The 27,990-nt window shown below is 43.3% G+C and overlaps 1 protein-coding gene across 3 annotated transcripts; it reads right to left on the reverse strand.

The window, feature by feature from the left end:
• Positions 1-463: 463 nt before the first annotated feature.
• Positions 464-27,816, reverse strand: CBX1 (chromobox 1). Of its 3 annotated transcripts, none has more exons than XM_047757145.1 (5): positions 27,579-27,816; positions 6,097-6,273; positions 5,451-5,628; positions 4,546-4,640; positions 464-1,975 (listed from the first exon to the last, which is right to left on the reverse strand). In XM_047757145.1, the coding sequence occupies exons 2-5, from the start codon at positions 6,234-6,236 to the stop codon at positions 1,831-1,833; spliced, it is 558 nt and encodes a 185-aa protein (XP_047613101.1). In that variant the 5' UTR covers positions 6,237-6,273; positions 27,579-27,816; the 3' UTR covers positions 464-1,830. The 3 variants fall into 3 exon arrangements, with proteins under 3 accessions (XP_047613101.1, XP_047613100.1, XP_047613099.1); XM_047757144.1 differs by having other exon boundaries at positions 27,575-27,816; XM_047757143.1 differs by lacking the exon at positions 27,579-27,816 and adding an exon at positions 18,909-19,133.
• Between the last annotated feature and the right edge of the window lie 174 nt (positions 27,817-27,990).

Consider the following 27,990-nt stretch of genomic DNA (forward strand, 5'->3'; position numbering starts at 1 on the left):
AAGAGAAAAGGAAAAGAAAATGGATGACATTTGAATTCATTGATCAAAACACACGACCAATTCCTGAAAAGTTTGGAGAAGTTGATTTTAGCTAAGGTCACACAAATCTACGAAATACACGAGCCAAGATCTAAACCTACCCCTAAAACCCATGCTTCCAAATGTATCATGGTTCATAAATGTTACCAGGTCACAGAGAGCTAAACAAACTTTAAGCAGTGTGAAGACAGAATGCTGTAACAATCTTTATAATCCCTACAGCAGTGATAAATGCTCAATAAATATTTGCTAAATTAATATGGTGAGACCACTTAAGAGATTCACACCAGGCACCAGATTTTCAAGCCTACAGTACTTAAGAAATAAAACCATCCAAATGTGGAAGTTGTTCCCAAATAGGCTCAATCTATAAGGTAATAAAAGGCATGGAAAGCTTCTGGCAAGACAAGACAAAAATCAAGGATTATAAATCTATAGTTTTATTAAGACAAAAACTGACAGTGTTGGTATGAAGTTTACATTTAAACAAAGTTGTCACAGAACCCTAACACATGCCTAAGAAGATTTTACAATGGCGTTCTAGATGCAGGTCTAGACAATGTCAAGAACTGATGGATCTCATGATTCAAGACAGCATTTTGGGTATTGGTTAATTCTTAGGATTAAAAAAACCCCAAACTTTTGTTTTGTTTTGTTTTAAAGTAAACCGCTGCCCCAGTATGAAAATTTAATCTTCTCCTGAGACCAGGGCTTTTGAAACCGTTCTACTCTTGAAGTGATTCAGGGAACTTGTGCTGTCAGTGACTGAACCCTGCCACCAATGGTTTCAGAGATCAAAGTTCAAAAAACAGAGGCTCCAAGAGTTTTTCCACTCTTAAGAGCACAGGCCCTTGTCTTTCCCTACTCTCCTACTTCCTAGACTGCCCTCTGCCCCCTCCCCAAATACCTCAGCCAGTGGCTTGGATGGACAAGCTGATATCTGTAACTTCATAAGTAGAAAAGAAAGGGTCTCCTTGTCAATTTCGAGAATTAGCACCTCTAAGGCAGAACGATCTGCCTGTGTATTCACTCCAAGAACATTTTTCCTCCTCAACGAGTTTCCATCCCCCAAATGGCAGCTTTGGTAACTTCTTCACCAGCTTAGTCCTTTGTTGGGAACAGCATTAAGCTCAGGCAGGGAACACCTTGGCTTATGCGTTTCAGGCATTCACAGCTTTTAAAGTCTCTCACAGTCCTCATTTAGGCTGCCAATGACATTTTTTGAAGGGATAAAATATTCTGGGCACAGAACCAAGTCATCATTAGTTGTTGTTCTCTCCTCTGTTTCACCACTTCCCCGATCAGGCCCCAAATTTTAACAAAAATGATCCTCCCTTCCTTCCCACCCCATCCCTCCCACCCCAAATAATACACCTGTAATAGCCAAAAACTACACACATGCTACGCTGTAAAAATGCAGAGTTAACACTATTGGGAAGAAGGCTGTGGGTTGTGGAGATGCTCTTTGAAGATCTATAGTATCTTTTGCTCTCCCACACCCCATTCTGCAAGTTTTGTCCTTCATAGAAGGCCCTTTGCTTTTTTCAGGAAAGTTCAGAATGGGTTGCCTTGAAACACTGACCCTCCTTCCCCTCCACTGGGATGGGTGTGCAAACTATACAGCATGGAAAGGCTTTAAAGCACTTGGGCTGCTGTAGGGCACAGAAACTACACTGGCTCTTCAAAGGACATCTTCTCAAGCCACCTCTATGGTGTCAAGACAAGTAGAACTGCTTCTTTCCCCACTCGAAACCCACAGTCAGATGTGACAGGGGCTGGTACTCAGGAGCGTTAATTCTTGTCATCTTTTTTGTCATCATCCTCCGAGGGGTAGGAATGCCACGTCAGCCTTTCCTCATAGAAGGATATGACAACCTGTGGGCACTTGACATTGGCTTCCTTGGCAGGGACTAGGTCAGCCTCATCAGAGTTTTTCCTGCAGAACAAAGCACAGAGACACTTTGAGACCAGGTGCTGGTCGTCTCCTAACTCGGATGACCCAAGGGACTGGGCTTTAAAAATATTAATTCCAGAAAATCAGGCCAGGGTAGGATGATAACATGCCCCAAGCGGCATTTACTAACAGCTTTTAGTCACTGACACCCTGTGTCAGAAGCTAACTCTCAACTTCTGGGAAAGGCCACACACATAAACCATGACCCTCAGATTCTCGGAGGGAATACTTCCAAAGCTTTATCCCAGCGGTCCAAAGCCCATGGGGCAACCTTGGCTTTATAGCAGTATTTGATACCATGATGGATACGAAGATTCAATACCAATCTGGCCCTGGCCAGAGCCCATGCAGGTGGACACGTCCCCGCTGACTCCTAACCATACTGTTTGATACTGCCAAGTGCCATGCTCACACTGATAGACCATAACTCCCAGGTGCTCTGAAATGGTGCTTCAACACCAGGAGGTAGAAAATAAAGGGACTGTTACATAATTCTCTGTATTTTTCTGAATTTGAAAGTATTCTCAAAAATTGAAAACCACGGACTATTACAAGGGACTCAGGAGTAAGCTCCATCTTCAGATCACTGGCCTAGGTGGAGGCAATATAGCACAGAGCAGACAGCAGATACATATGATGGGATCTCTGACGAGGCACCACCCCAAACTTCTGGAACCCCAGCAACAGGTAAACCAAGGCCACACAGCCCCATGGACCCAGAAAAGAGAAAGCTGGAAAGGTATGTTTTTCAACAACAGACAAGAGAACTGGAGGGAAAAGGGGCGTAAACAGGATGGGAAGTCAAAGAAGGCTGCCCCCCTCCTTTTTAAAAATTGCTGCACTGACAGCAATGCCAGATCCTTAACCCACTGCACCACAGTGGGAACTTCCAGGCTGCCCCTTATTGCCAATTCAGCAACAGCCTCTGAGGTAAGTTCAGTCATTCCACTGCAGAGAAATAGCTACTGTGGCAAATGAACAAGTGTCTCCAACTCTCAAGGAAAAATCACTTTAAAATGAACTTGGTTTTATAATCAACATTCAATCTTAACTTGCAGAGTTACATTCAGCTATAATCTTTACACATACTAGCAAGTCAACCAAATATGTGTAACATTAAGCAATGTGGAGGTACTGCTATTGCTCACACTGGTGGAATGCACACAAAGTGTACTCTAGTTGGACTGAATGATTCCTGGTGTTAATTCTTCTCCCCCATATGCAGCACCTTAAAAATGAACTTTTCTCCTACAGGCTAGCAATAAGTCAGCTAAAAGAAGGTCAAGATTCGGTAAACACCTAGGGAAAGCAAGGGAAGAAAAGAGGGTTTAGCCAGTTGTGACAAATGCTTTCAGTGTTCAAGTTAGTCCTCTCCTGCCACCTTCTTTTTTCATTAAAGTATAGTTGATTTATAATATTGTGCCAATTTTCCTGCCACCCTCTAAAGGAGAGGAATTACTACAGATATGAGTTTCAGAGAAGGTTGTAGACTGACAAAAGAACAAAGTCCCTAGAATGCTGCCTTCTTTGGCAAAGGCTTAGAATTAGTCACTCTTAGTTTATATTTTAAGGACAACGATTGGGCCCTACTTTGGGCAGGGGCGAGGGAGTGGGGTCGGGGGAGAGAGAACAAGCATTTCCAACAAGAAAAAGGGAAGAAAGCCTTCTTTTGGGCAGAATATTATAGAAAATTTTGGATTAATTACAGTTCTAAAGATTCTCAAGTCAACTGCTTTCATTAAGCTGTTTCATGGAGTATTAATGCCACTGGTATTTATTCTTATAATGGAAAAAAGGAAGGCTTCTCTCTGCTTATTAGAATAAAGGGACCTTGCTGACCCCTGCTGGCAGATCCTGCAATTGTAGAATCTGTAAAAACTGGAAAGGATCTAATAATCAAGGACAAAAAGCAAGAGCTACAGAAATTCTTTCCTAACCCTGAAGAACTTGGAGTTCCTGTTGTGGCGAAGGTTTCGGGATTGATCCCTGGCCTCGCTCAGTGGGCTCAGGATCCGGTGTTGCCGTGAACTGTGGTGTAGGTCGCAGTTACGGCTCGGATCCTGTGTTGCTGTGGCTGTGGTGTAGGCAGGCGGCTGTAGGTTCCCTAGCCTGGCAACCTCCATGTGCCGTGGGTTCAGACCTAAAAAGCAAAAAAAAAAAAAAAAAAAAAAAAAAAGAAGTTAACAGAATTTCTGATTCTGGGGCCAGCCATACCTTTATTAAGGAGGTGGTAGAAGGGGAGGATGGTTCAATCACATTTCCTTTTTTTCTCTTTATTTACAGAAATGATTCCTCCCCATACCCTCTCCACTCCAGATCTTCTCTCACCTCCTAAAAAAATGGGCAAAGATCTGAGAATCCTAAGGGCTCCCTACCTGTAACTCATGAGTCCAGGTGGGCAGTCAGCCGAGGGTCACTATCAAATGACTATGCCATCTTAGTGATTTCACACCTGGGCGACTAAAATTTCAAAGGTCCAGCTCTTTTCTTCTGGCATGAAACAGATGGGGAGAAGGAAAAAAACCACCATACAGAGCCACTGGCAGACTCACCATTTCATCAGGAACATGAGTTCTCCACTGGAGTCTGTAGCTCCAATAATCCGCTCCGGCTCCAACCCCCGGGCAAAGCCTCGTGGCTTTTCTGACTGTAAAAACCAGACAGATGGAACAATTTTAAATATATGGGGACTGTTCTCCAGACTGGAGCCTCTACTGTTTCTCTGATAATGTAATCTAACCCTTTTGCCAGTATTTCACCAATCCTTTGGCTCTAAGTCACAGGCCTTAGAGTTCCCCTTTCGGCTCAGGAGTAACAAACCCAACTAGTATCCATGAGGATGTGGGTTTGATCCCTGGCCCTGCTTGGTGGATTAAGGATCTGGTGTGGATGTGAGCTGTGGTGTAGGCTAGCAGCTATAGCTCCTACTAGACCTGGGAACTTCCATATGTCAGGGGTGCAGCCCTTAAAAAAGAAAAAAAAAAAAAAAGTCACAGGTCTTTTACAATTCTGAGTGATTATTCCATCCCATCAAGATCTGAAGTGCCTGAGGTTTTCCCGTATGTAAAAAAGGGACATAAATTTCAAGAAAATAAATGCTGACAACTGCTTCTTTACTCTCAAAAGACAACTTACTTTAAGGTACTGAATAGATGAGAACAGTGACTTCAAAACTATAATGACTAAAACTCTGACAGTGACCTACTCATAGGATAGAATTACTTTGCACTTACTGTTCTTGAAACCTCAGATAAAATAAGAGTAGATTATGTGGCTTCATGAGTGAGCCCCCAAACATTTTTAAGCATTAGCCTATCCAAGATTCCAAAAGGATTGAGAGCTTGCTGCTGAGATCCAAGCAGCAGCAGAACAAAAAGTGCTTTAATGATCTGGCTTTCAGCTTCCGTGACCGCAATATGAATTCACAACTAGTAAAAATTCTTACTTCTACCCTTACCTCTTCTTTCTTCTTCTTTGGTTTGCTCTCCTCCCCTTTATCTTCTGAATCAGAATCAGCCTTGCGCTTGCCTCCCTCTGATTTATCTGTCTCATGGGCTGTTTTCTGCGACTGCAGAAACTCAGCAATGAGGTCAGGGCAATCCAGGTTCTCTTCTGGCTCCCATGTATTGTCCTCACTGAAACCAAAGGCACACGAGTCACACCTCCCACTCAAAGTTTAGCAACCGCACACTAAGAAGCACAGAGGACAAGCTGGTTTCCTTGGAAAAGAGGAGTTAAAGACAACAAATAACCCAATTCTGTTCAAGGGCAAGAACTTGACAAAGCTGAAATTTCTTGGGAGGCAGTAGAGAGCTTTTTAGTACAAATTCAAAGCCTAGAAACTTGCCTCCTTCAAAAGAAAGTTACTCTTTGCAAACTTGGATCAGTCTAAAGCCACACACAAAACTGCTCCTCGGAAATCACTGTCTTACATGATAGCACTTTGTGTACATAGACCTTTTCCTAATTAGATTATAAGCCACGAAAACCAGGCCTGAGTCGCACTGTACTGATCAGAGCACCCTAGGTCTTGCACATTCCCAGTCTCCTAAGAAATAGTTGGTGACCATATGAACGGATTTCCCTGGGGCAATGACACTTACTCTGAGAACCCCTTCCATTTCAGGAGGTACTCCACTTTGCCCTTTACCACTCGGCGGTCGAGAACTTTTTCTACCACATATTCTTCTTCCTCTTCTTCTAGCACCTCTTCCACTTTCTTCTTGTTTTGTTTTTTCCCCATAGTGCCCGCCAGCTTTCTGGTATAAAGGGTGACGCTGCTAAAATGATAAGTGAAATAAAAAGGACATTAGGGTATACTCTTAGGGAAACATGTAGATAAGAAAACCAGGGACATCACAGGTGACTTTAATAGCACAAGCTGCTTTTATTAGATGTTACGACTATTCATCTTCAATACATAAGACTTTTCTGATATGTCCAGCTAGAAATTTTTTTTGAAAGGCCGCTTGGTGGCATGTGGAAGATCCCAGCCTAGGGGTCTGATTGGAGCCACAGCTGCTGGCCTACCCCACAGCCACACCAGACCTGAGCCAGAATCTGCTACCTAAGCTGTAGCTTGCAGCCAATGCTGGATCCTTAACCCACTGAGTGAGGCCAGGGATCGAAACCAAATCCTCGAGGATACTAGTCAGGTGCATTTCCACTGAGCCACAATGGGAACTCCCCAACTGGAAAAATTTCTAAAACAGCCCCAACTAATCTCACAGCAAAAATTATTATTTTTTTAAATGACCACATCCAAGACATATGGATATTCCTGGGCCAGAGACTGAATCTGAGTTGCAGCTGAGACCTGAACCGCAGCTGCAGCAATGCAGGCTCTTTTAACCCACTGCACAGAGCCAGGAATTGAAGCTGCACCTCCTCAGTTACCCAAGCCACTGCAGTCGGATTCTTGACACACTGCTCCATGGCAGGAACTCCCAGCCAAACTTCTTTATTCTTGCTTATACACTTAAAATTTTTATAACCATTCTAAGTTTAAAAAGCTCCCAATACCCCTTTCCTTACAGTATCTAAAATACAACATTAATTTGAAAGCAAAACAATCCACCCCCAAATAAGGTCTATATACCAAATCTGTATACATATATTCCTCTGATCTATACTTTCTCATCTTTTCCAAATGTCTTCCAATTTCAACACAGTACTAAACTTGCATTTTTACTGTGGGAAATGGCTTGTCCTATTTATTAAACATCTAGTTTAATTTTCATTTTACATACGCATTCTTCTGTACCGTTAAAAAACACCATCTCTTTTTGAATCTCTTGAAAGTTGTTTATGCAGTCTTTTCTGAATGCTACCATTAATTTGAGTTTGTTAACTTTTTATTCTACTTTTTATTTCTAAGGCTGAGAAAGACTCACAAAAATACCAGAATGGTCATGAAATTCTCTAAATGAATTTGGAAATAAGTAGGGAAAAAAGGGGTAGATATCATACATAATAGAACTTGAGTTTAATCTTTTATAAAGTATACTTTCAGGCTGGGTAACCTCTAAGGGTTTTTCCAGTGCTAAAAATCCAGTCCCCTATAAATCTATTTTCTTCAGTCCTTTATATAATTCTTGACTGCTGGCATGCATAAAATCTTACGATTACAAATGTGTCAGTAGGTGGCGCCATAAGATACCAATACAACAAAATTGACGTACAAAACTGGCTGAAATCTACAAATTGATAGTCACCCAGACTGAAATACAAAGACTCAAGAGTATAACAAATGAGGAGTTCCTACTGTGGCACAGAGGGTTAAGGATCCGGCTTTGCTACAGCTGTGGAGTAGGTCACAGCTGTAGCTCGGATTTGATCCCTAGCCTGGGAACTTCCATATGCCATGGATGCAGCCAAAAAAGAAGAGTATGGCAGATGATCCAAAGTAGTACTAGCATGTTCCATGTTTGAATTTAAGGCAATGCCAATTAGGGGTTAAACTCTTTATTTCTAGCATTCTTGGAGAAAGAAGTCTTACTTAGTGAAAGTAGAAATTTCTAAATATATTTAAACTGGCATGTTTAATGTATTCTAAAATACATTCTGTTTAGTATTTTTAAACAGAATGTATTTTAGAGTTTATCTACAGACTGTACAAAATATAACAAACTTTTCCTAAAAGTCAGACTCACCACTATGAATCAGTTATAATATCCACAGATGTTTAGGTTTATACTGAGACATATTCTTATGTCTGCATATATGAGCAATTCTGACTTACTACAATAAACATTTGGCTACTAGAAAATTCTAGACATTGCTGGACACTGGAGATTCAATAGAATAAGTAACGGACCCTGTCTTCCTGAAACTTAATGTCTGGTAAGAAAAAATACAGATACCTCTTCCACTAAAGGTATTCTGAACTTTTCCTGAGTGGCACAAAGAAGTGTTTTCTGAGGTGTTCTGAGGTGCTTTTAGTGTGGCCTAAGACAACACCCAAAGCCCCTGTCCACAAAGTTCAAAAACACACATCTGTGCTGGTACTCTTCCTCTTCAATTACAACCACAGATTATGCTTCCCTTCCCTCCCTAGCCCCTCTATCTTTTACTGCGGGAGTAATAGAATGCTTCGCCTTTACTTTCTTAAATACACTTACTCGGCAGAGGGCTTGTTAAGGGACCGTTACTGGTTTGGGATTATCTATAATCCATTGTTTCCTTTCTGTCTGTTGAGAAAGGGAATATCTTCCCATTTGAGTCCAAACTAATGTAGGGAGTTATAGTAACCTTGGTTATTGAAAGGTGATTGTCAATTATTATTTTGCAATTTAACCAAAGACTGCTGATGAATCTTGCTATTCCTTCGGCTGACGGTGAAAGGAAGCAGGCAAAGAATAGCACTTGTTCTTGAGAGCAAACATGACTGCACCTATCCAAAAGGAAAATTAGATTTTTTTTTCTGTTAAAATAACACGTCGTGGCAATCAAAATTCTGAAAACCTCATCTCCCTCTAGGAAGAAGCAGTAGCCTCTGAATTAGGCACAGTAAAGCTAGCCAGTAATTAACCAAAGCTGACATTCAATCAGCCAATGAGTCTGTTTAGTAGCAGGAGAGGAAAACTCAGGTGGCAGTAAGTGCCTAGCAAGTAGGCCAGAGAGACCTATCGAGAAAATGCCCATTTTAAGAACTCAAAATTCCTCTATAGTGTCCCAATGAATCTAAGCAAGAGTCAAAGCCATAGCTCTTTTAAGAGAAAAACGAGCATAGCTGTGATTTCCCCTGGACACCCCTCCACTCCTACAGTTAGGAGCTAGAAAATGGGAAAGGAGGAACAATGCTATTTGCACACAGAAGTCAGTCAGGTATCAGACACAATATTAGGCATTCTGGTGTTTAGGGGGTTTTGTGGTTTTTGGTCTTTTTAGGGCTGCACCCTTGGTATATAGAGGTTCCTAGACTAGGGGTCTAATTGGAGCTACAGCTGCCGACCTACACCATAGCCACAGCAATGCCAGCTCACAGCAATCGCAGTGAGGCCAGGGATCAAACCCGCTACTTCACGGTTCCTAGTCGGACTTATTTCCGCTGTGCCACGACGGGCATTCTATTTTTGAATACAGGCATACTTCCAGACCACCAGAGTAAAGCAAGTCTCACAAATTTTTTGGTTTCCCAGTGCATATAAAAGCTGTTTACACTATACCATAGTCTATACAGTGTGCAACACACAACAGCATTACGCCTTAAAAAAACAATATCCATACCTTAATGAAAAAAATACTATTGAAAATGTTAACCATCATCTGAACCTTCAACAATTTTCTTTGTTGAAGGGTCATGCCTCGATGTTGATGGCTGCAGATTGATTAGGATGGTGGTTTCTGAAAGATGGAGTGGTTGTGCCAGTTTCTTAAAATAAGACGGCAATGAAATTATGCCACATACACTTTTTTTACAAACAATTTCTCTGTGGGGTTCAATGCTGTTTGATAGCATTTTACCCACACAAATTCAAAACTAGAGTCAGTCCTCTCAAACCCTACTGCTGCTTTATCAAATGAGTGTGTAATATTCTAAATCCTTTGTTGTCACCTCAACATCTTCACAGCATCTTTACAGATATAGATTCCATCTCAAGAAACTTTTTCTTTTTTTTGGCTCAACCATAAGAAGCAACTCCTTATCCACTGAAGTTTTATTATGAGATTGCAGCAATTCAGTCACTCTTCAGACTCCTCTTCTAATTCTAGTTGCCTCCCTATTCCTACCACATGTACACGTCCTTCACCGAAGTCTGAACCTCTCAGTCATCCATGAGGGCTGGGAATTAACTTCTTCCAAACTCCTATTACTGTTGATATTCTGATCTTTGATGATGAATCACAAATGTTCTTAATGGTATCTAATATGGTGAAATCTTTCCAGAAATTTTCCAATTTACTCTGCCCAGATCCATCAGAGTAATCACCATCTATGGCAGCTAGAGCCTTACAAAATATATTTCTTAAATCGTAAGACATGCAAGTCTAGCGGCATGGAGAACAGACTTGAGGTTGCCAAGGACAAGAAGGAATTGGGATGGACTGGGAATCTAGGGTTGGTAGAAGCAAACTATTACATTTGGCATGAATAAGCAATAGCACAGGGAACTATATCCAATGTCTTGTGACAGAACACGATGGGGAATTCCCATTGTGGCGCAGCAGAAACAAATCCGACTAGGAACCGTGAGGTTTTGGGTTCAATCCCTGGCCTTGCTCAGTGGGCTAAGGATCTGGCATTGCCATGAGCTACGGTGTAGGTCACAGACTGGCTCAGATCTGATGTTGCTGTGGCCGTGGTGCAGGCCAGCAGCTGTAACTCCAATCGAACCCCTAGCCTGGGAACCTCCTTATATCACAGATGCAGCCCTAAAACAAAACAAAACAAAACAAAAACAACAACACACCATGGGAGATAACAGGAGAAAAAGAATATATATGTACATATATATATGTACGACTGGGTCACTCTGGTGTATAGCAGAAATTGACACAACATTGTAAATCAACTACTGTAACTTAAAAATATTTTTGTGTGTGTGATTACTGAGCAAGGCCAGGGATCAAACCCACAACCTCATGGTTCCTAGTCGGATTCATTAACCACTGAGCCACGACAGGAACTCCCTAAAAATATTTTTAAAAAAATACTTGAAAGTCAAAATGACTCTTAATTCTTGGGCTGCAGAATGATGCTGTATTCACAGACATGAAAACAATAATCTTTTTTTTTTGTCTTTTTAGGGCCACCCCCACAGCAATATGGAGGCTCCCAGGCTAGGGGTTCAATCAGAGCTGTAGCCACTGGCCTACGCCACAAGCCACAGCAACTCGGGATCCTAGTTGCATCTTTGACCCACACCACAGCTCACAGCAACACCGGATCCTCACGGATCAAACCTGTGTCCTCACGAATGTCAGGTTCGTTAACCGCTGAGCCACGATGGGAACTCCAAAAACAATAATCTTGTCCATCTCCATCAGAACGCTTGGGTGACCTAGAGTGTTGTCAATGAGCAGTAATATTTTGAAAGGTATCTTTTTCTAAGCAATAGGTCTCAAAGCGGGCTTAAGATAATATAACTTTATTGTGTGACACCTTTTTACACACAAGTATTAGTTTTTCCATGTAAGTTAAGATTTAAAATGATAAAGTTAAGGAGATGCACTGTGCAAAAGAAAAAGCTGGAGAGGAGTTCCCTGGTAGCTCAGTGGGTTAAGGATCTGGCATTGTCACTGCTATAGCTTGAGTTCAATCCCTTGCCCAGGACTTCTGCATGCAGGGAGTTTTCGCCTAAAAGTGGAAAACAGAACAGTCTGGGAAAAAAGGATATGAGAAAAGTACCACATTAAACCCAAAAAAGCAGCTTTGGGGACCATTCTGTAAACTATGTTTGTAAACAGATGTGTTGCCATCCAGCCTTTGTTATTCCATTTATGGAACACAGAGTAGACTTAGCAAAAATTTTAAGGGCCCCAGGGTTTTTGGAATGGTAAATGTGCCACCAACTGCATTAGCCTCTAACGAGAGGATCAGCCTGTCCTCTGAAGCCAGGCACTGACTTCTCCTCTCCAGCTATAACAAAGTCCCAAAATGGCATTTTCTTCCAATAGAAAGCTGTTTAGTTTACAATGAAAAACCTGTTGTTTCATGTAGCCAACTTCATGAATTATTTTAGCTAGATCTTTTGGATAACTTGCTGCTTCATTTTGCACTTTTATGTTATGGAGATGGCATCTTTCCTTAAACCTTCTGAATCTGCTGGCTTCAAACATTTCTGGAGCTACTTCACCTCTCTCAGCCTTCACAGGACTGAAGAGAGTCAGAGCCTTCTCTGGATTAGATTTTGGCTTAAGGGGAACGTTGTGGTTGGTTTAATTTTCTATCCAGACCATAAAAATTTTCTACATATGAGTAAGAAGGCATTTTTTTTCTATCATTCATGTGTTCATCAGAGTAGCACGTCTACTTTCCTTCACAAACTTTTCCTTTGCATTCACAACTTGGTTAACTGGTGCAAAAGTCTTGCTCCTGGCCTATCTTGGCTTTCAACATGCCCTTCCTCATTAAACTTTATCATTTCTAGCTTTTGATTTAAAGTGAAAGACACAACTTTTCCTTTCACTTGAACACTTAGAGGCCACTGTAGTGTTATTACTAAATGGCCTAATTTCAATATTCCTTGTATCTAAGGGAATATGAAGGCTTAAGGAGAGGGGAAGAGACTGGGGAACAGCCAGCAGAGTTCTGTCTTACACGGGCATGGTTAGTGGGTCCTCAAAACAATCACAACATAGTATCAGGAGTGCCCAATCGTGGCTCAGTGGAAATGAATCTGACTGTTATCCATGAGGGCAAAGGTTGGATCCTTGGCCTTGCTCAGTGGGTTAAGGATCCGGCATTGCCGTGGGCTGTGATGTAGGTCACAGACGCGGCTCAGATGCAGCATTGCTGTGGCTGTGGTGTAGGCCAGCAGCTACAGCTTGGATTCGACCCCTAGCCTGGGAACCTCCAATATCCCAAGGGTACGGCCCTAAAAAACGCCAAAAAAAACCCCAACAAAAACAAACAAAGCCCCCAACAAATCAAGGAGTTCCCGTTATTGTGCAGTGGAAACGATTCCAACTAGTATCCCTGAGCACATGGGTTCGATCCCTGGCCTCGCTCAGTGGGTCAGGGATCTAACATTGCTGTGGCTGTGGTGTAGGCCAGCTCTGATTTGACCCCTAGCCTGGGGACTTCCATATGCCGGCCAGCGCGGCCCTTAAAAAAAAAAAAAAAAAATCAAATCAATAAACATTTCCTGAGAGCCTGGGTGAAACAAACGGTGACCAACTTATCGTGGCTGAAAGCTTCTGGTAGTTCCACATCTCAGGAATGCCCTCAGACCCAGGCAAATGGAATTGTCTGGCCAGGCTAGCAGAATATGCAAGACACGCAAGAAGTATATGCTTTTGAAAATCCTGTAAGAGTAAGTAATAACATAGTGAAAGGCACTTAATTCAATCCTCACAACCACTCTATTACTATTAAACCCATTTCACAAATGAGGAAACTTAAGGCTTGCTAAAGCAAAGAAAAATTGCTAAAGCACCCCAAGGGTAAGAGCCAGGTAACACAATGCAACTGAAGTTCATTTCAACAGGAGAAATGACTGGAGTATGTAATAATTAGCAAAAGAAATTCTTGCTTATAACCAAGAATAAGTAGCCACAAAAGCACTACAGGGGCTTAGAGGAATAAATGGCTAGGGTGATTAGAAAGGTTTTGAAAAGATGGGATTGAAGCAAGGCTCCAAGAGCATTTGAAAAAGCGACTGGAGAGAGGCAATCTGTCCCAAGGAACTGTTGTTAACAAAAGCAAGGAGGCACTTCTGAGGTAGACAATGTGTAAACCAGTTTGGGTAGAAGCAGACTGAAAAGGAAAGTGGCAGGTAATGGCTAAAAAATTTTCTACAAAGTCTCCTCCTCCTTCCTTAAAAGAAAGGCTAAACTTAGTGTAACATCTAACACCCTTTAGATCCAACCACTCCATACCCCTACTTCCCTCACAAAACCTACACTCCTGTCAAAACTGAAAAAAACCATAACCTGAACAATCCTGCAAGTTTGCAGGCTTTGTGTGCTCCTGTCCAAGACTAGTGTCAAAATCCTACTCATCCTTCAAGACCCAGCTCAAATGTTATTTCTTCCATGAAGTCTATACGACTTAGCCAAATATTATTTCCCTTTTTCTTGTGGTCCCCAAAGCATTTTGTTTCTATTTTTACTCAGACACTCAATTAAAGGTAAGTGTGGGTCTGCTGTAAGGTGTTGAATCCTACATGGACAATACAGATGGGCATCTTAGACTCAGATAACCAGGGACCAGAAGTCCAAAGCTGTCAGCCTTTTAGGGAGTGATCAGCTAATAAATCCGATCTACAAAGAGGTAGCTTTGCTGAGCATTAGCAACTAGATACCAGTCATCAAAAGGCAGGTAAAGGCATGTGTAGTATATTCAGTTTTTACTCCTCCTGACTCATGTTTCTACACTGCTTTTGGTTTGTTAGCTGTGTCTGTTTGTGAGGCAAATGCTTTCCAGATGGAAAACTTTACTGAGCAAAAAATAAGAACTTGTGCCACATAGCCCGTGAGCAGGAGTTTCATTTTTGAAGGAATCCCTGCCCTTGAATTCCAGGATTTAGGACTAGAATACCGATGTGTGAATAAAATTAGAATTTTATCTGAGATGTGTCCAGAAACTTGGTGAACTTATTTTTAGTGTGCTGATATATTATTATTATTATTTTTGGAAGTTCCCAATCTAGGGGTTGAATCAGAGCTGCAGCTGCTGGCCTACACCACAGCCACAGCAATGTGAGATCTGAGCCGAGCTCTGTGACCTATACTGCAGCCTGTGGCAATGCTGGATCCTTAACCCATTGAGCAAGGCCATGGATTGAACCCACGTTCTCATGGATCCTAGTTGGGTTCATTACCGCTGAGCCACAATGGGAACTCCTTCAATACACTGATGTAAATGAAACTATAGATATAGTTTGGTGAGAGGCCACAGGGATCTTCAAATATTAGTAGGAAACAGTGATACTGGAAACAAATCTTTTAGTTCAAAATGAAATAAAAATGATTACAAAGCTAGACTGGAATTATGGCTAAGTTGGAATTAAAACCAGAGACCAAAGCATTCACAGACAACAAAACAAAACCAGATTACTGACACTAACCTCTCAAATACCACAGTTCTGTTAGGCACTCAATGTGTAAGCTATTATTAAAGAGAAAGGTATAATTTCGCAAATTAGGCCATCCCCTTTTGGTCAGTAAATCATAAAGGCAGGAGAACTTTAACAAGTTAACCAATACAAATACTTATAGATCTGAATTCTGTCCTTTTTCAAATAACTTCTCCAATTAACCTTGGAAAGGCTATTCAATATTTCTTTCTTTCTTTCTTTCTTTTTTTTTGTCTTTTTGCTATTTCTTGGGCCGCTCCTGCGGCACATGGAGGTTCCCAGGCTAGGGATCTAATCGGAGCTGTAGCCACCGGCCTACACCAGAGCCACAGCAACGCAGGATCCGAGCCGCGTCTGCAACCTACACCACAGCTCAAGGCAACACCGGATCCTTAACCCACTGAGCAAGGGCAGGGATCGAACCCGCAACCTCATGGTTCCTAGTCGGATTCGTTAACCACTGAGCCACGACAGGAACTCCTATTCAATTTTTCAACAGACATTGCTACTGAGATACACTTACTGTTTAATTCCATACAAAGGACACAAATGACTCTGAAGATATTTTTATAACAGAAGATATTCAACATACTATATAGCTAGCTTATTGCTGAAACCCAGAATCTGGGTCCTCTCCAGGTCCTTGCCTAAGTTATTTATTTTTATTTATTTTTTGCTTTTTTGAGGGCCACACCCATGGCACAGGGAGGTTCTCAGGCTAGGAGTCCAATCAAAGCTACAGCTGCCGGCCTATACCACAGCCACAGCAACGCCAGATCCGAGCCACGCCTGCGACCCACACCACAGCTCACGGCAATGCCAGATCCCTAACCCACTTGAGTGAGGCCAGGGATCGAACTGGCAACTTCATGGTTCTTAGTCGGATTTGTTTCCGCTGCGCCACAAGGGGAACTCCACCTAAGTTACTTTAAATTGCCGTTTGCACAATCTGCATACCTTTTCTGTATTTAATACCAAGGCAAGTATATTAAAAATGGAAGCTAAGACAAGCATGCCAAGGGCAACAGTTTTACGCTGCCAAATGTCATAGAATAATAACAGGTAAATCGATTACATAAATGCACATTAAGTTATTCTGCTAACACAGGGGATTCTGGTGAAGGATCTCAAAGCCCTATCCATTCATTCAACAACATGAATGGTTGAAAGTTCCCATGTGGACCAGCAGGTTAAGGATCCGGCCGTTGCCACATTTGCGGCAGAGGTCAAAACTGCAGCACGGGTTGGATCCCTGGCCCGGGTAACTTCCATATGCTGGGGGTGCGGCCGAAAAAACAAAAAAACCAACATGGAAGTTTCCACTTTGGCATGATGGGATTGACAGTGTCTCTGCAGCAGCAGAGGCGTAGGTTCGTTCCCTGGTCCAGGGACTCCAAACTGGTGCTGCCGCAGCTGTGGCACTGGTAGCAACTCTAGCTTGGATTCGATCCCTGGCCCATGGGAACTCCATATGGTCAGAAAAGTATTAGTATCCTGTAGTCAAAATGCAGGATAGGGTACCCTTACCTTTAATCAAGAAGCTAGAAGCACCAAGGTACAAAATATTTGCACACACAGCATATGGAAGTTCCCAGGCTAGAGGTCAAGTCCGAGCTGTAGCTGCTGGCCTACAACAAAGCCACATCAACACCAGATCTGAGCCACGCCTGCAACCTACACCACAGCTCACGGTGACAACAGATCCCTGGCAAGGCCAGGGATGGAACCTGTGTCCTCATGGATGCTAGTCAGATTCGTTTCCGCCAAGCCAGGACAGGAATTCCCAATATTTGCATTTTTAATAAAAACTGTCTAGGCCACAGCAACCAAGGAAGAAAAATGGCACCACAGGGGACACTGGAAATGATGGAAGATCCTGAACTGCCCTAAAGATTTATTAAGGTGTGCCCAATTCTGATAATGTGCCCTTCAATCATCCCACTTTCCATATGAATGTCTGTAAGCACCTTGGAACATAGGCACTAATTTCCCAAGTGTATTCATGCATCCATTCCAAAACCTTGGACCTTTTAAAACTATTCCAAAATGCTTTTTAGGGTGGCACCTGCAGCAAATGTAAGCTCCCAGGCTGAGGGCTGAATCCCAGCTGTAGCCGCCAGCCTATGCCACAGCCACAGCCAGCAACTCCATATCCGAACCTGCCACAGCTCAGGGCAACACTGGATCCTTAACCCATTGAGCAGGGCCATGGATCGAACCGCATTCTAATGGATACTAGTGGGCTTCGTTACCGCTGAACCACAATAGGAACTCCCCAAAATGCCAACCTGATTCTTAACACGATTTTTTTTTTAAATCTTTTTTTAGGGCCGCACCTGCCACATATGGAGGTTCCCACGAACCTGTGTCCTCATGGATACCAGTCAGATTCATTTTCCGCTGAGCTACATCAGGAACTCCACTGAGGAAGATATCTCACTGTAGGGCAGAGGTTCTAGCAGAACTGATCTTTTTGTAAATTCCAGTTCAATTGAGTTCAACCAATACACATTTGAATGTAACAGCAATTCATGAAAGACCTTCATCTGAAGTTCTGAAAAGGGAGTAAAGCACTGCTCCCCTCGTATTAAAATTTTCCAGTAAAGACATGCTGGCTAAAAAGCTTAAGAGCACAAGGAAAAAAAAAAAAATCTCACTCTCATGAACTTTTCCACTTTGCCTCCCAATTTCCGACATCATCTCACACTCTCTAATTTAACTTCATTCCTTAAATATGAACTCATCTACACATTTCTATAATTTCACTGCCCTCTGTAACCAGCAACAATCCCAGATAAAAACTTATGGAATTAATTATGAATCAAAGCAAGAGTTGCACTTGGACTTTTTAACTCCCTAAAGGAATCACGGAGTGAAGATAGCAGAAAATCTGGAAAAGGGAAGAAGAGTTTCATCCTTTCTTCACACATTATTCTTACAGCCGACTCACCTAGAAGCAAGAGTGGCCAGTTTTCCCATTTTTTCTTCACACCTCAAAGAAAATACTCTCGGGGCCTCCGCGTCACTTGTCCTAACTGCATCCCCCCATCCCTCCTTCTACAGCCAAGCAAATAACAGCTCCTCTTTCTAGCCTCCTCCCCAATTTATTCAACATATCTGCTCTCCCCGGTAGCACACTTTGGACTACCCATCCCCCTCTTACACAATTCCCTCGAAGTTACCGCTCCTCAGCCCTGCAAGCGGAATTCCTCTGGCAGCCCCGGCTGGACCCAATATTCTCAGGTTACGTCTCTAAACCTCGGGTCTTGCAGTCGTCAACCCTACCCATGCACGTCTAAGCATCCAGGGTGCCCCGTCCGGCCCCTTTCCAGTTTACTCAGTGTTTCCTCTTCAGCCCAATCGCGCAACAGCCCACCCAACCCAAGTAGCATTGTCTTGGTCTACCCAGGCCCGAAGAGCGACCCGCAAGTGCTCGGCCCACCCGGAATCTCTTCGATCTCTGACTCCGGAGACGCCGCCCCGCCCTCTCCATCCTTCTCGCTTAGGTCGCCCGAACCCCGGCGCCCATCGGAGAGCTGGACGCGAAAAGGACGCGGTCCCGACTCACAACCTCTGCGGCGAGCGCGCGCGGCCCCTCAACCAGGGCTCCCGCCGCCGCCGCCGCCGCCGCGCGCGCCTCCCTCCCGCTTCCCCGCCTCTAGCGGACTCTTCACCTCAGAGCAGCGCCCACGAGCCCGAGAGGAATCGGTGCCGCGCTACTGGCGCGTCGCGTCGGGCCGGCCGGGGGGAGTGGCGACCAGAAAAGCAACAAGCCGGGTGACCGCGGTCGAGCCCCCCACTGAAGCGGCGTACCGCAGGCCCCGGCCAACCGCCCTCCCCTCTGCTGAACAAAAGAGCCTCGCACTCTGCGCTCCCCGCCGCCCTCACTGCGCAGGCGCGACGACCCGCCGCACGGCACCATGGGACTTGGAGTCCGCCTCAGACTACAAGTCCCGAAGTGCTGCGCGCCTCCCACGCCGCCACGCACAGTTTGCAAGGGTTTCAAGGAATTTTAGTCCTTAAACTGCAAGTGACGAAGCGGCTGTAATTTAGAATGCTGCAGCCTAGAAAATTAAAACGTGTGGTTTTACAATCGAGTCCCTTGATGCTTGGTCTCAAAAATCAACAGCTTCTGGACAGTTGCTTTCAAGTTCAAATCCTTAAAAAATTTTGAATCTTCTAATGGGTTTCTCGCCAGAGCTTTAGCAAATTTCCAATTTGTGAAATCCTCAGTTTCCTCCTCCTTAAATCTCTGTAAGGATCCTACTTCTCAGCGTTGAGATTACCTTCCTTGACCCCTTAAAGTTAGGTTAGGTGCCCCTGGTAAGTGTCATCGTGGCACCCTGAACTTCCCCTCTCATTGGCTGCCCCAAAGGGTGGCTTTAGTGCAGAACCCCCTCTCCGCGCCCCCAACCTCCCAAATCTCCATGACCACCCCTTCCTCACCCAGATTCCCCAAAGAAACATAGAAGTAGGCAAAAAATACATTTTTTTTTATTCTTTGAGACAAGTGTTCTAGTTTTGTTTTTTGTTTGTTTGTTTTGCTTTTTAGGGCTGCACTCCTGGCATGTGGAAGTTCCCAGGCTAGGGGTCAAATAAGATCTGCAGTTGCTGGCCTACACCACAGCTCAGGGCAAGGCAGGATCCTTAACCCACCCAGCAAGGCCAGGGGTCCAACCTGCATACCTCATGGATTCTAGCCGAGTTTGTTACTGCTGAGCCACAATGGGAACTCCAAATGTTCTAGTTCTGATTTCAACTCGACTGTCAAATCATGTGGAAATTCGGTCTCTCCTCATAACATTCACCCCATTTTATCGTCATTATTAGCTGATGTTTATCTTCTCTTTTGGACTCTAAACTCAGCTCTGGTAAGGGCAGAAAGCTTGGCCCAGTGCAGTGCCTAGCATAGTCAATTGACATTTGTTGAATAAATGATTAACTGAATTAATATGTTATCCTCCTACATGACAGAAAATGGAGGTGATCAAGCTTTCCTTTGTCTCTTTTCTTCACCATCAAGTTTGTAGGTTTTTCTTTTTTTTTTTTTTAATGTCTCCCTTACTCTCCTTTTTCCCATCCAACAAGGAACTAAATAGATGAAACTTCTACCAGAAGTTGACTTTCCCTACCTTCAGCTGAAATTCAAATATCCTCCTAATTGGAGGAAAAGGAGAAGGGCAACTGGTCTATTGCACTCCACCCCAGAATGCAGGAGTCTGCTTTTATGTAAGTTCTGTTGAACCAGGTACTGGGCAGGGTTCTTGAGAATTACCATGTAAGAAACCCAGTCCAGCAATACCATAATAAGGTTCAACTAAAAGATCTGTGAGAGGAGAGGAGAGAGCAGTTCTTCCTGAGACATTTTTTGGGTTGGGTGTCCATGAAGAGGCAAAAATTCACCTACTCACTCCTTCCTGACATGTCCTATTCTGTTTTCAATGACTTTAATGATGAGAAAACCAGTTGTAATATTAGCTACTATTATTGAGCGCTTACTCCAGTGCTAGGAATTTGTTAAGTCCTTGATTAATGTTATGTAATCCTCACAACAACCCTGGGAGGTGGAATTGCTATTTCCATTTTGCAGAAGTCTCAGAGGCTGCAAAACCTGTCCAATGGCATTCAGCAAGAAAGTGGTGGAATCAAGTTTGATGTTATTTCTAACTCCAAAACCATATTCCCGCCAGTATAAAATGCCGTCATCCCAAATTCCTCATGCTGAGCTGAATTCTGCTTTCCCATGTAAATGCCACCTACTTCCCTACTTCTGGCTCTGTAGCAGCACACAGTTCTCTTCTGTTAACATAATTCCTCTTTCATATTGTCCTTCTAGTATTGAAATTCAAACCTCTTCTTCACTCTTTTCTAAGTTAAATGTGACCATTTTCTTCATCTATACGTCATAAAACAGCAGTCTCTTCTAGCACATCTAGCTTGTTAAATTCTGCCCTTTACAAGCTTATTTCAAAGCAGAGGGAGCCATCATAGCCTTGGTGCTCTACACCATTCTTGAATTAGAGGAGTCAAAGGTCACCTCTTTTTACGCAGCAGAGCGCCACTGGTTTATGCTAATCTGCTAAGAGCTCTCTTGTTAATCATTTATCCTGGAATTCTTCTTCTTTTTCGTCTTTTTTTTTTTGTCTTTTTGTCTTTTCTAGGGCCGCTCCTGCAGCATATGGAGGTTCCCAGGCTAGGGGTCCAATCGGAGCTGCAGCCACTGGCCTACGCCAGAGCCACAGCAACTCGGGATCCCAGCCGCGTCTGCGACCTACATACACCACAGCTCACGGTAATGCCAGATCCTTAACCCGCTGAGCAAAGCCAAGGATAGAACCCGCAACCTCATGGTTCCTAGTTGGTTTCGTTAACCACTGAGCCACGATGGGAACTCCAGGCAATGCCAGATCCTTAACACACTGAGTGAGGCTGCAGCTGTCACTCTGGTCACTGGTGTGGCATGGGTTTGATCCCTGGCCCAGGAACTTCCGCGTGCTGCAGAAAAAAAGATGTTATTTAATATCTAACTTGCAGCGTTTCTATAGGATTATCAGTAATGTGTAAAGGGAATGGCACATAGCTGGCCTTTAATAAACAGTAGTTATTTTGTAGATAGCTGCTTCTGAGATGTGATTTAAAGAGTGGAGAAAGTACAGGACTTTTAAAATATTTTCCTCTGCACTGTCTGAAAGTCTTTAATTTTTTCCCCAATTTTAAAAATTATTGTAAAACATGTAAAATATAAAATTTAGGAGTTCCCATCATGGCTCAGCGTAGTATCCATGAGCACACAGGTTTGATCCCTGGCCTTGCTCAGTGGGTTAAGGAGCCAGCGTTGCTGTAAGCTGTGGTGTAGGTCGCAGACATAGCTCGAATCTGGCATTGCTGTGGCTGTGGTGCAGGCTGGCAGCTACAGCTCTGATTCGACCCCTTGCCTGGGAACCTCCATATGCCATGGGCGCAGCCCTAAAAAAAATAAAATAAAATATAAAATTTACTACTGTAACTATTTTGAGTGTACAATTCAGTGGTATTAGACACATTCCTAATGTTGGGCATCCATCACCATCTTTCATCTCCATAACTTTTTTCTTCTTGTGAAACAGAAACTATGCCCATTAAACAACTCTCCATGCCTCCCTTCCTCCAGGCCAGGACTATCACCATTCTGCTTTCTGTTTCTATGATTTTGACCACTCTAAGTACTCATATAAATGGAATATTTGTCTTTTTGTGACTGGGCTTATTTTGTTAGGCATAATGTTCTCAACAATTCATATGGACATTATGTTGCAGCATATGTAAAATTTCCATTTCTTTATAAGGCTGAAGAGTATCCCATTCTTTGTATAGATCAAGTTTTGCTTATCCACACATCTGTTGTTAGACAGTAGAGTTGCTTCCACATTTTAGCTATTGTGAATAATGCTGCTATAAACATCGGTGTACAAATATCATTTCCAGACCCTGCTTTCAATTCTTTTGATTATATATCCAGAAGTAGAATTGCTGGACCATTGATAAATTTTTTTTTGTCTTTTTTTTTGTTGTTGTTATTGTTGTTGTTGCTATTTCTTGGGCCGCTCCCGCGGCATATGGAGGTTCCCAGGCTAGGGGTTGAATCGGAGCTGTAGCCGCTGGCCCATGCCAGAGCCACAGCAACGCGGGATCCGAGCCACGTCTGCAACCTACACCACAGCTCATGGCAACGCCGGATCCTTAACCCACTGAGCAAGGGCAGGGACCGAACCCGCAACCTCATGGTTCCTAGTCGGATTCGTTAACCACTGCGCCACGACGGGAACTCCTGGACCATTGATAATTTTAAGTAGGAAATCCATACTGGTTTTGTGGCTGTACATTGTACCTTCCCACCAGTAAGGGTTCCAATTTCTCCACGCCCTTATGATAGTTGTCTTTTTTTTGCTTTTTGAGTTTTTTTGATAGTAGCCATCCTAATGGGTGTGAGATTTCTTTGTTTCATTTTGACTACTACTTGAAATTCTATTGTTAAAGATTTTTATTCATTTGGGTTTAACAAGCATTCTCTTTTAAAAGGCAAATATACGTAAGAGCTCTCTCTCTTATCTTCCCTGGTCAGTCTGATGCTCACATGGCTTCTCTGTAGTAACTGGACTCAAGACTTTGCAAATCATCATACATCCATAGACCTGACATTGATTGATTGGTTTTTGCAAGTGAAGGGATCACGGCTTGGAGTGTGGTGATTTGCTAGCATTTCAAGTATGAAAAGGATTGGCCCCATTATCAAGTGTTAGAAATTATTGTTGAAAAATAAGTTAGGGGAATTCCATTGTGGCTCATCGGGTTAGGAACCCGATTAGTACCCAGGCGGATGCGGCACTACATCAAGGAGTTAAGGTCAGGTGTTGCCATAAGCTGTGGTGTAGGTTGCAGATGTGGCTATGGCGTAGGCCGGCAGCTGCAGCTCCAATTCAACCCCTAGACTGGGAACTTCCATCTGCTGCAGGTGTGGCCCTAAAAAACAAAAACGAAAAAACCTAAAGCAAACAAACAAAAAAGAGCAAAGAGTTCCGGCTATGGAGCAAAAGGATTGGCAGCAATCTCTTCAGTGCCAGGATGTAAGTTCAATCCTAAGCCCAGAACAGTGGGTTAAAAGATCTGGTGTTGCTGCAGTGGTGGCACAGGTAGCAACTGTGGCTTGGATCTGATCCCTGGCCCAGGAACTCCATATGCAGAGGCGTGGCCAAAAAAAAAACTAGAGACAGAGTTCCTGTTGTAGCTCAGTGGGTTAAGAACCCGACTATTATCAATGAGTATGAGGGTTTCATCCTTGACCTCATTCAGTGGATTAAGAATCCAGCATTGCCACAAGCTGCAGTGTAGTCTGAATATATGGCTTGGATCCTGTGCTGCTGTGGCTGTGATGTAGGCCAGAAGCTACAGCTCCGATTTGACCCTTAGCTTGGGAACCTCCATATGCCACAGGTGCGGCCCTAAAAAGGCAATAAAAATATAAAGTTAAAAAATTAAAAAAAATTTTTTGAGTTCCTGCTGTGGCGCAACAGGATTGGCGGTGTCTCGGGAGCGCTGGGACACAGGTTCAATCCCCAGTCCAGCACAATGGGTTAAGGATCTGGCGTTGCTAAAGCTGTGGCTTAGGTGAAGACTGCAGCTCCGATCTGATCCCTGGTTTGGGAACTCCATATGCTGGGGGTGGGGGGGAGGAGAAAATTTACTTATTATAGTTATCTTACAATGTTGTGCCAATTTCTGCTGTACAGAAAAATGACTCAGTCAAACAAATATATACATTCTAAAGTACATGTGTTTTTAATGTTCTATGTGATGAAATGGGAGATATACATGAAGCACTCTGCTAATTACTGAAGTATATGGTTATGAAATTGACATGTATGAGCTGAACAAGCTTTTTTTTTTTAAGAATAACATTTTTTTTTTGTCTTTTTAGGGCCACACCTGAGGCATGTGGAGGTTCCCAGGCAAGGGGTTGAATCAGAGCTGTAGCCTCTGGCCTACACCACAGCCACAACGACGCAGGATCTGTGACCCACATTACAGCTCACAACAATGCCGGATCCTTAACCCACTGAGCGATGCCAGGGATCGAACCTGCGTCCTCATGGATGCTAGTCAGATTCATTTCCACTGAGCCATGACGAGAACTCCTAGAATACCACTTTTATTTGAAAGAAAAATTGTGGTTATTTGACTTGGATATCTGAACAAAGTGAACCTGCGACTTAGAGGAAAATGACTGAAAGAAAGTATTTTTGCCCATGACAAAATTTGAGCTTTTGGAGTTCCAATCGTGGCTCAGCAGAAACGAATCTGACTAGTATCCACAAGGACGCAGGTTCGATCCCTGGCCTCACTCAGTGGGTTAAGGATCTGGTGTTGCTGTGAGCTATGGTGTAAGTCACAGATGAGGCTGGGATCTGGCGTTGCTGTGGCTGTGGTGTAGGCCAGTAGCTACAGCTCCAATTGGACCCCTAGCCTGGGAACCTCTATATGCCAAGAGCGCGGCCCTAAAAAGACCAAAAAAAAACAGAGAGAGATAGAGAGAGAGAGAGCTTTCAAGCAAAAATTATAAATTTGGAAAATGTGGTGAGGCAGAATATGCCACCCCTAAATATGGCACTTTGGCATGTGGATTATTTTGAGCTGAACGCAGTAGCAGACTTAGGGAAAACTTTTCTTTTTTATTTTTTTTTTATTTTTAGGACCTAACCTGTGGCATATGGAAGTTCCAGGGCCAAGGGTCAAAAAGGAGCTGCAGAACTTGTTCCCTCTGAGTTCTTTTTTTATTTGTTGTGTGACTTGGTCTTTGTCTTTTCCCTAGTTTTCAGGCTAGGGTATTGGAGCTGCAGCTGCCTACGCTGCAGCCACAGCGTCAGATCCGAGTCGCATCTGGGACCTATACCGCAGCTTGTGGCAATGCTGGATCCTTAACCCATTGAGTGAGGCCAGGGATCGAACCTGCATCCTTGATGACACTATGTCAGGTTCTTAACCCACTGAGCCACAACAGGAACTCCAGGGAAAACTTTCACTTCTCCCTAACTATCTTAAAGAATGGAGGCAGGGGACCTGTACCAGAAAAAGAGCTACTACCAGAGATAACTTTTTTTATCTGAAAGACTTATCAGGATGACTAGGCAAACTTTTTTTTTTTCCCTTCATCCGTGGCATGTGGAAGTTCCTGGGTCAGGGATTGAACCTCTACTGCAGTTGCTGCCTGTGCCAGAGCTGAGGCAACGCTGGATCCTTAACCCACTGTGCCACAAGGGAACTTCCTGGGCAAACTTCTAATTACCAAACACCTGCTCTCCTTCTAGTCCTGTGAATTGCCCTACCCTACTTTGAAGCCCCAGGCTCCTAGCCCAGTCTTCAGCTCAAGATAGCATATGAGTCTCCGCTGCCTAACTTGCCCTTGGGTTTAATTTTTATGGGGCTCCTCTAAGTACAAAATTGTTTTTTCTCCTGTTAATTTGTCTTACTTCAGCCAAAGAACCTAGAAAAGAAGGGAAAACTTTTCTGCCATTACAGGAAAATGAAGTATTCACCAGTGAGCTTGATGGCAACTTTGCAAGACTGATGAGTTCAGTGATGCTTTTAATAAATGTGACTTTTTTTTTTTTTGGTTTTTTAGGGTCGCACTCCCGGCATGTGGAGGTTCCCAGGCTAGGGGTCCAATCGGAGCTAGTTTCCAGCCTACACCACAGTTCACAGCAACACCAGATCCTTAACCCACTGAGTGAGGCCAGAGATTGAACCCACAACCTCATGGTTCCTAGTCGGATTTGTTTCCACTGTGCCACCATGACGGGAACCCCTTAAATGTGATTTTTCATCACATTTTAATAAATGTGATATTTAAAATACTGAAAAGTGAAATACATTAATATTTGGAAGATCTACATTACTCAGAAAACCAGTATTTTCCAAATGGTTTCAGATTTCCCATTGCAACTAACCTTAAAGAAACTACCATTTAAAGTTCCCTTGTGGAGCAGTGGGTTAAGGACCTGGTGTGTCACTGCAGTGGCCCCAATTGCTTCTGTGGCAATGGTTTGATCCCTGGCCTGGGGAACTTCCACATGCTGTGGGTGAGGCCAAAAAAGAAAAAGAAAAAAAATTACAATTTGGTGAGTTTTGCTAGTATACAATAAGAGTATCCACAATTATCGAAGGCTAAAGATACTTCTCCCTTGCCATCTATGTATCTGTGTAAGACCAGATTTTCTTCATTTCCTAGTCCAAAACAAAATCACAACAGAGAGAATGGGGAAGCAAATACAAGAATTCAGCTGTCTTCTATTGCGCCAAACATGAAAGAGATTTGCAAAATTGTAATAGAATGACATTCTACTAGATAATTTTTTGGGGTTTTGGAAAGTGTAGTTATATTTCATAAAATAAATTACGTTCACATGTAATGGTTTGTTATTAGTTTCAGGTGAATAGATACGTTTTTCTAATTTCTCAATTTTAATTTCTAATCCGGTGAATATCCCACATAAACAAAAGCTCTTTGGGGTCCTTAAATATTTGGATCCTGAGACCAACAAGTTTGAGAAAAGCTGTTTTGAGGTACGTAGACCTTACCTTATGAGATTTCTCCACCTTACAGAAGAGGAACTTAAGACATAAAGATTTAAGATCACATGGTCAGCGTAGTGCTGGGCATTGTACCCAGGTCTTTAAACTCCAGAGCTCGTATTTGCGACTGCAACTTTTTCCTTGATATTAGCTTTTCTAAAATTATTTTTAAGCAGATAGTTAAAAGGCATTTCAACAACATAAACATCGTAGTCAATGTATTTTTCTTTCTTACTAACTGGCTGGACGATCTTTCATAGGGCTTGCTCCGCAAGTGAAACCGGTGTTTGCTGCACGGTCCTCAGCCGGTTTTCGCTCCGACAATCCGGTCTTCGAATCTGAGTTGGTGTTTCCTTGGTAAAGCCGGGGAACTGGAGCCAGGGTTCACATGGGGACTCTCCCGGGCTCAGCGAGGTTCCCACGCTTTGGACTCTGCCACACTCAAGACCGCTGATCATCCCTTCACACTCTGCCCCGGGACCCACTTTGGGATGGTTCGGGGTTGTTCCTTGGCCACTGATTGGCTGGGCCTGACAACGATGGGCGGGATGCGGCTCTGGATTGGACGTCAGAGCCTCTTGTCTCCCCACGCCCAAGTCGACCCCGCCGCCTCCCAAGGGAGAGGTAGGAATAGCTACTCCAGCCGCGGCC

The sequence above is a fragment of the Phacochoerus africanus genome, chromosome 14, assembly GCF_016906955.1.
Source record: "Phacochoerus africanus isolate WHEZ1 chromosome 14, ROS_Pafr_v1, whole genome shotgun sequence".
Classification (NCBI taxonomy): domain Eukaryota; kingdom Metazoa; phylum Chordata; class Mammalia; order Artiodactyla; family Suidae; genus Phacochoerus; species Phacochoerus africanus.

Bases quoted from the DNA above. Each gene is read 5' to 3' on its own strand.
- CBX1 (XM_047757144.1), bottom strand. From the start codon at position 27,597: ATGAAAGATCGTCCAGCCAGTTA. The intron at 6,274-27,574 runs GTAAGAAAGAAA...TTATCATTTTAG, and splicing joins AAAGATCGTCCAGCCAGTTA to CAGCGTCACCCTTTATACCA. The intron at 4,641-5,450 runs GTAAGGGTAGAA...TGGTTTTTACAG, and splicing joins CAAAGAAGAAGAAAGAAGAG to TCAGAAAAGCCACGAGGCTT.